At 36.2% G+C, this 8,432-nt stretch overlaps 1 protein-coding gene across 2 annotated transcripts; it reads right to left on the bottom strand.

Annotated features, from left to right (window-relative positions):
* Positions 1-1,598: 1,598 nt before the first annotated feature.
* Slitrk6 (SLIT and NTRK like family member 6) lies at positions 1,599-8,067 on the bottom strand. 2 transcript variants are annotated; one of them, XM_055617280.1, is made up of 3 exons: positions 7,612-8,067; positions 4,020-5,325; positions 1,599-3,425 (listed from the first exon to the last, which is right to left on the bottom strand). In XM_055617280.1, exons 2-3 carry the CDS (start codon positions 5,299-5,301, stop codon positions 2,779-2,781), a joined length of 1,929 nt encoding a protein of 642 aa, XP_055473255.1. In that variant the 5' UTR covers positions 5,302-5,325; positions 7,612-8,067; the 3' UTR covers positions 1,599-2,778. The 2 variants fall into 2 exon arrangements, with proteins under 2 accessions (XP_055473255.1, XP_055473254.1); XM_055617279.1 differs by having other exon boundaries at positions 1,599-5,325.
* Between the last annotated feature and the right edge of the window lie 365 nt (positions 8,068-8,432).

Here is an 8,432-nt window from a genome sequence, read left to right on the forward strand (position 1 = left end):
TTGATTACAAGTTGATAAATTAAGACTATTAATTTCAACAATGAAAAGAACATGGAGGTGTAAAAATGTTACTCCCCTGAAAAGAGAAGTGTATTTCTGAAGGCATGTGTTTCTTCATGAGAGTATATTCTTGCACGTGTTGATCCTCTCGAACGGTCCAAAGGCATGGGCATTTTTAAACCTTGCTAGTACACCTATATAATTAGGATAAAAAATTAGTAAAAACTCAACTAGGTAGGAGAACTATGATAACATTTTCTGCTGTTAATTTTTTTCTTTTACTCAGAGTATAATGGGTAAACTCCCTCCTGGAGGAAATGATTAATTATTGTACTGAATTTATTTTTCTACATAAATATAAAGCAACCTTATGTACATGTATTTTACCTAAATTTTAACTTTGGAATTAAAACAAAAGCATGTTTTTTTTTTTTCCAGTTTGGGGAAAAAAATGAACCTTTAAAGTCTTGATTACATTAATATAAGTAATAATTTATAGTATAAATCTTGTGAATGTGATTACGCATTAGACTAAGATCTATTCTTTAAAACACTGGTCTCATAGGAGTGACAGTAGAAAGGAAATGAATAGTGAAAGATGAAAACCTAGTAGAGCTCACGCTCAGTGCTAAAATACATTGCTAAATGAATGGACAAAAACACTTTTTTGTAATGGTTTCTCTTCCTAATGAGACCCCAGGGTTCCAATGTGTTGAAACACCTATCTAAGTGACATTGACTGATTCTTTTATCTCAGCAGATACTAGTAAGACTCTACCCAGCAGTGTATCAACGCAGATTCTGAGACTCTTCACCGAAGTTTGGGCAGAGTGCAGGGAATCTTATGAAATGGGAAGATAGTAAGACCTGGAGAGGACAGGAGCTCCAGAAGGAGAGCAACAGAATAAAAAAATCTGGGCACAACGGTCTTTTCTGAGACTGATACTCCAACCAAGGACCATTCATGGATATAACCTAGAACCCCTGCTCAGAGGTAGCCCATGGCAGCTCAGTATCCAAGTGGGTTCTCTAGTAAGGGAAACAGGGACTGTCTTTGATATGAACTCAGGGGCTACCTCTTTGACCTCACCCATGAGAGGGGAGCAGCCTTGCCAGGACACAGAGGAGGACAATGCAGCCAGTTCTGATGAGACCTGAAAAGGTAGGGTCATGTGGAAGGGGAGGAGGACCTTCCCTATCAGTGGACTTGGAGAGTGGAATGGGAGGAGATGAGGGAGCGAGGGTGAGATTGGGAGGGAATGAGGGAGGTTGCTACAGCTGGAATACAAAGTGAATAAACTGTAATTAATATAAAAAATAAAAATTTAATTTAAAATTAAAAAGAAAATTATAAATAATAATAAATAAATAAATTTTTATTTTAAATTTGGTTTGTTATCATTCATGTGGAAAACTCAAAGGTTTGTGTGTGTGTATGTGCATGTGCTTATGTGTGTATGTGGTGTGTGGTGTGTTGAACAGACTTCTGTGTGCACACAAATGAAACCAGTCTTTTTCATGTGCAGAGAGTATTATTGAGGTGACAATCATGACATGACTGAACACAGATCAAAGTAATTTACTGAAACACATTTGAAAACAGTTTTCATTTTAATTTTATTGAAGTGAGCAGTAATTTTAAACTTTCTTGAAAGGCACCCAAGTATAATTATTTTGTGAACCAAAAATATACAAAACTATACAGAATAAATAGTTCATAGAAATCTAGTGATACCTTCTTGTAAAATAAAGCTACACTGTCCCTCTCCTGAGGCAACTCAAAACAATTACTGTAGCAATGCCTTCTGCTATTTATCTATGGCATCTATCAGTGTATGTAAAAAATAATAATTTTACCATTCATTTTATATCTTTCAATTTCGTGCCACGAGAGACATTTTTGTCATTGTCATCCAGTTGTACAAATAATTAACACTATGAAAAGAATCAAACTTTCTAAGTGCTCTAATAATATATACATAGAATCTCAGTAGCATTTAAAAAATATCTCAAGAAGAGGAGACTGTTAAACACAAATGACATACCTTAGCTTCACAGCAGCTTTACATCAAGAAAATCCCCACAAAATGTGTAGATTAAACTAACATGTTCACTTATATATCCGACATGAACTATTTGTCATCTGTGTCTTAATTCAGAAAGCTTAGGGGTGGCATTTATTTATTCATCCCTCGTTGAAAATTCTGAATCATTAATGGACCATATAATTACAAAATTTACATTTTTCTTTACTATTGCCATTTCTAAATTTAAATTCCAATTCCCTTTTCATTTATGGTGAGAAAATTTCATGTGTTTGGCAATGCAAATTTCTGACATATATGTTGGTTATGAATATATCTCTTACATACTATGTACATATATATCATACAGGTATTTTCTTAACTGGTGAAATCCAATTTTACTCAGCCATGGACAAGTTATTCAGTCATGAAAACTGGAGCTGTTTAGATGTTCAACCCATTAGGTATGCAAGAGAAATTTTCTGAATTCCTTTTAAACATAAGGAGAAATACTACTAAAATCCTTGCCTTAGTTATATGCAAGGATTTGTTTTATTTGAAACAGGATAAGTTGCCTTATGATAACGCCATGGCTTCCTCAATGATCCCTGAGTTTCACTTTCTTCTTTTATCTCCCGTAGGACTACTGCTGTGCTGATTTCCGATTGATGGCAACCATGTAAGGCACTTATTTCCAAGATTTGGACTTACGTCAGCTTTACAGCATTTCTGCAAAATCCCATGAACAACCCCTCTATGTTTGCTGCTCTAAGACTTCTAAATAGTCAGGTTCAGCATGCAAGTTAGCTTTGAGCTCAAAATATTCATTTTTAGTCTGTTCCACCAACACCTTCCTTGGTCGTGAGTACATCAATGTTTCCATTAACTTCAGCTCCTCGTGGGCTCCAGGATAGCTCACCTCCACATCTGGCTGGAGTTGAGCAAGGTTTTTTCTTAGATACTCTGTGATGCCTAGTTGCTGAAGTTCTCTTTCTTTCTCCAAAATGTTCCTATATAATGAACTTGCATCTTGAAAGGATAGGAAATCCATTGATTGCTCTGTAGTTTTGTATTTCATATTTGAACCTGTAAGTGGTGAATGATTTTCCTGTTCTAACAGGCTCCTCTGAAGATGTTTTGCATCACTTCCCTCTTTATCATTCCTTTCTTCAACTTCTTCCAAATGCTTTGGACCAAAAGATGGACTTCTGTAGACATGAACCATGGGGCTCAGCATATGCTGCTCATAGAGAGAGGAAGAAGGTCTTTCAGTTGTGTGGTGCGTTGTTTTATGGCCGTACATGCTGTACTGCAAGTGTACAGGACTGTTGTCTCTCATTTGCTCATCTACTTTTTTCTTTTTGTATCTTCTCCTGCGATGGAGGACAAGAACCACTATTCCTGCAGCACAGAATACAATAGTTATGAACACAATCAGAAGTCCTAAGATTAGAACCGATAGGGGTACAGCATCAGTGAGAGAACTTAAAATAGTACCAGCTGTATCAGTTGCCATTGTGGGAGAAGTGACCATAATATAACTAGTCTGAGTTGGCAGCGAAGGGTTATTTACTAAACCAGGGCAAAGAAGTTCACTGTTGAGGGCTTTTAACTCCTTTTTGTCAAGATGCCCTGGGGAAGTACAGAGGATATCATCCGTCATTGTGTTCTTGCCAAGCTTGTGTAGCCATTGTTGCAATCCAACCAGGTCACAGGAGCAGTCCCAGGGGTTATCCTCAAGGTCAATCTGGATCAATAGGTCAAGATCATCTAAGATGTTACTTACAGGTAAATGCGTGAACTGGTTTGTTTTAAGATTTACTCTAGTTAGAGGAATACCTAAAAAAATATGTGGTGGTAAAACTTGGAGAAGGTTGTTATTTAAATAAAGAACTTTCAGTTTAGGCATTGGGTTGAAGGTCCCAGGTAATATTTCCTTTACTGCATTGTATTCAAGATACAAGTACTCAAGGCTGTGAAGACCAAGGAACATACCTTTATTTAGTTTAGTAAGATGATTGCCATTGAGATAGAGCTTCTGCAGTCCTGTTAGATTCATGAATGATCCTTCTTCAAGAACCTCAATACGATTGTTTCCCAAGTGAAGCATTTCCAAAGTGAAATATTCCATCAGGTCAGACTTCATTAAGGTATGGATGATATTACCTGCAAGAATCAGCTTTCTAGGATTGTGTGGAGGAGGCTGTAGATCTGACAAACTTTCAATATTGCGCTCCTGACAGTGGATTAGAAGTCCTGATGGGGAGAGGACTTTGCAGTTGCAAGGAACAGGACAGTAAGGTACTGGAAAGTGAGTAGATGGCTTTGTAAGGTAGGGTATCAAACCCGGTGCTTTGGTAGGTTGTTTTAAAATGGATATATTCTTGGTTGATAGGCGGCTGTCACTAGCTGAAGATGTTATGGCCAGCAAAGATCCTGATGGATCCTCATGTTCTTCATACAGTGGTGGAGAAGGACAAATAGATTCCTTTTTGAGGCGACTCAGTATGCTCCCTTTGAAAAGTGGAGGGCTGTTGCATACAACATCACCAATTATGGACTGTGGGGGCATGTTTTCTAACCAGTTTTTTAGGTGCAATAATTCACAATTGCACGCCCACTTATTGTCCTCCAACTGCAGATCCAGTATCCGGCCAATGTGTTCTAAAAAACCAACATAAGGTAATGTTTGCAATTGATTTCCACGAAGATCTAGATGGGTTAGAGGAACAAATCGAAATATGTTTGGAGGAAGACTCTCAATAGCATTGTCATTTAAAATTAACACTTTCAGCCTGTTGAGCTTGCTGAAGGCACTTGGTTCAATTACTGTAATAAAGTTATTATCAGCCTGCAAGAATTCCAGGTTTTCCAAACCATGGAAGGTGTCCTCTTTAAGAATTTCCAGAGAATTGTGATTGATGTGAAGTTGTTTAAGAAGCCCAAGGCCATTAAATGCACCAGTCTCAATATCTGCAATGTTGTTAAATCCAAGGTGTATTGAAAGGGCATTGGTAAGCCCAGAAAAGTCATTTGTGTGAAGCATTGTCAAGCCATTATTTAATAAACTTAAGTGAAAAGGTCGTGATGGTGGCACAGTTATTTGGGATATTTTATTGATGCCCTTTTCTTCGCAATCTATTAGCATTATGCCATCTTTCTCTTCACAATTGCAAAGAGTGTCACAAGAACCTCTGACTGAGGGCATTCCTGATTGGGACTGTAGAGATATACAAGCAAGAAGAGATGGATAAAGAAGATAAATCCACAGCTTCATGGTGTCCTATGATTGAAACTGAGTCTGTAAAAAGAAATGCAATAACAAGGTATTTTAATGGACAACAGCAGGGAGATGTGTCTCACAGGTTTTATTTTGTATACAAAAAAAATTACTGTGAAACTGTAAGTAGCCTGCTGTATCTATATTTTCTTCTAGCATTTGAGTTAATATTTACACTGAGTTGTTCACTTTAACTTGTGTATTGCTCAAAATTTAAGACAATTAAAATTTATAATATTATTTCAGCACTTGTGATCACAAGTGCTAAAGATTCTAAAGGTTTTCATAGGCAAGAGACTGGCTTTCTGGCTAACTGGACACTCCATCATAGTTCAGAATTGAATATGTGAATATGACTTTACTGTTTTTCTCTTAGAGAAAATTTCCAGGAATGCCAGAGAGCTATATATAAATTATGTATGGAAATGCATTAAATAAAATAATATAGAGCACTGGGGATAAAAATGATGTAAAATGTGTATATAAATATATTTATATTTGTATGTGCATGTATGTTTTCATGGAGCCTGAATATAATTACTGATGCATAAACATATCTCTGTTTTAACTTGTCTGGTTTTACAGAATATATGCAGGCTACTGAAAATTCATTTTAAAAGATTAAGGAAGATTTCTTTAACTATATAGTTAAACACAGTATTGTAAAACAACTTAGTTTTGACTCTTCTTTCTGAGGCAGTTTTTGTAGGCATCTGAGTATCAAATGTGTATGCTTAAGAATATCTACATTTCCAAAGAGTCACACTTTATTTTGGACTTTTAGATGTGAGTTACTTCCTGCTCCTTTACAATTTCACCATGAATGAAGTAAAGCTTAACCACTCAAAAAGAAAGCAATCTTTAACATGCATTTCAATATTCTATTAAAGAAAACCAAAATAATGACTTGTGTAAAGGTCTGACCAATACTTTGCAAAGGACACATTAAGCAAGTTGTAAGACACTGAATGTCATCTCACAGTTACGCATTCAATTAGGCATGTATTTTTAAACAGTGAGATCTGAAATAAGCTGTACTCCTTTAAAAATGTTTTGGAATATGCCTGAGTTGTTTAAAAATGATAGATTAGGAAACCACTATGCATCTCAATTCCCACAAAACTACAGGCATATCAGCAATCTTTAGAAACAATCATTTGAAATTATTGCAGTGACAAGAGAAACACATATAACTCTCTCTATATACATATGTGCATATAAAATTTCCTTTCCTTAAATATTTGGTTATAAGCAGATAAATGATATTGAAAGACAAGCACCATATCTTCCAACAATTAAGCATTACAATCTGATAAATGCTTTTAATTTTGTAAATAATAAATACATAATAACTTTGATTATAATAAAATTTACAATCAGATAAAATAACCCAGATTTAGACAATGAGTCTGAAAGTAAACTTTGGTCCCTGAAAATACATTGTTTCTATGGAAAGTTACAGTGCAAAGTTTCTAGAAGGTAAAAGGCAACTGGAGGAACGAAGCAGTAGAAAGCCTTTGCTTGTCAAGGCAAAGTTAGGAAGCTTTACATTTCCACAGGGAGACCTTCTAATTTTAAAAATTCTGAGGAATCTGCTCAGAACGAAGGAGCTTGTGTTGGAGCTTTCTGATTGCCTTGGCAGACAAGAAAAAAAGTCTAAGTAATTCATAAATCACTAACAAGGAGTTTGATTTATTCCATCAACTGCAGCATCCTGAGAGTACAGTAAATATTTTCCAGATGGTAACAGCTTATTTTTATCTTAAAAGCAATTTATGCAATTCAAAATGTGCATGGAACAGTTTTTATTCTTTTCAGAAATGTACACAGTTTTCAAGAATTGATTTTGTTGCTTATATCTAATATAATCATCTTAAAATGGTAAGAATTTCATTTGCATGCTTTCAAAAACTGCATAATACTACGACAGAACCATATAAAAGTATCATACAAAGTTCAAAACATTCCCTCATATTGTGCCCATACTTGAAATTCAACTTTAGCATTTAATCATCCTCCAGAAAGCACACACTTTTAGTTTTTAATAAAAACCTGCATGTTTTAAAAGAAATAATGCCATATTATAGTATTTGCTTTTCCCTACAGCCAGCTGTTGAACTAAACTGGTTGCTCAAGAGAACAGGCATCTGCTACAGTGTTAGCTTGGCCAGTGAACAAAATGAAACTGAGTATCCTTTAAGGAAAAGATGAGAAAGAGAGGGGGAGAGAGAAAGAAAGAGAGAGGTTCACTCAGTTCAAGATAGTACAAACGTGAATATAAGAAAAAGCTGGAAACATTTGTCTTACCTGTAAAGCAGACACTTCCTGGCGCTATCTGAAATGCACAGCTGAAAGAGGTATCCAAAGTCAATCCGTTTCTTTATTTAAAAAGAACAGAGGGACCACAGGACTACAGTGCACTTTCTCCTCAAATAGCACTGTTTGTCAAGTCCCATAGCTCTCGAAATTTAAAACATCTGGTCAAAGACAAAACACTGAGCACTTATTTTCATTGAAAGTATCGCAGGCAGAGCACACACTGGAGCATCCTGAAGCTGTAGTCCCTTTTCCCCCAATTAATATTCACAGCATACTTCACAGCTATGCTGACTTTGTTTCGCATATAGTTAACCATTGAGAAGCTGCTGATCACAGTAAATAAACAAGATGTTTTGCTGGGGTTCTCACTCTTACTTTCCTCGGTTGTAGGTCCAGACTGCTGTATGGCTCTCCTGCCTCTCTTCTAGTCTTTCTAGTTAGCTCAGTTTGTTATTAGTCAGATTGCCAAGGACTGGGAGGTAGGCGTAAATAAAGAGACTTCTTGGCTTTTGACTCAGCCTTTAAGCCCTTCCCCTTCAGAAGTGCTTTAATCTGCCAGTGTCATATAACACAGGAGACAGCTCCACCTTGGGACTGTTCAACTCCTCCTATTTCTGCCAATGGTCTTTGTACTGCTTTTGTACCAAATACAGAACAAAAGCATTTGGATGGAAATAATCACAAGTAGATTTAAATGCTTAATAATGTATTTTGTTATGAAAGAGAGATGGATAATACAGTGCTGCAATAATTTCACACACGCACACACACACACACACACACACACACACACACACACACACACACAC

This window comes from Psammomys obesus, unplaced genomic scaffold (genome assembly GCF_907164565.1).
Source record: "Psammomys obesus unplaced genomic scaffold, mPsaObe1.curated_primary_1811, whole genome shotgun sequence".
NCBI lineage: Eukaryota > Metazoa > Chordata > Mammalia > Rodentia > Muridae > Psammomys > Psammomys obesus.

Coding starts and splice junctions, on each gene's coding strand:
- Slitrk6 (XM_055617279.1), bottom strand. CDS start 5,301: ATGAAGCTGTGGATTTATCTTCTTTATCCATCTCTTCTTGCTTGTATA.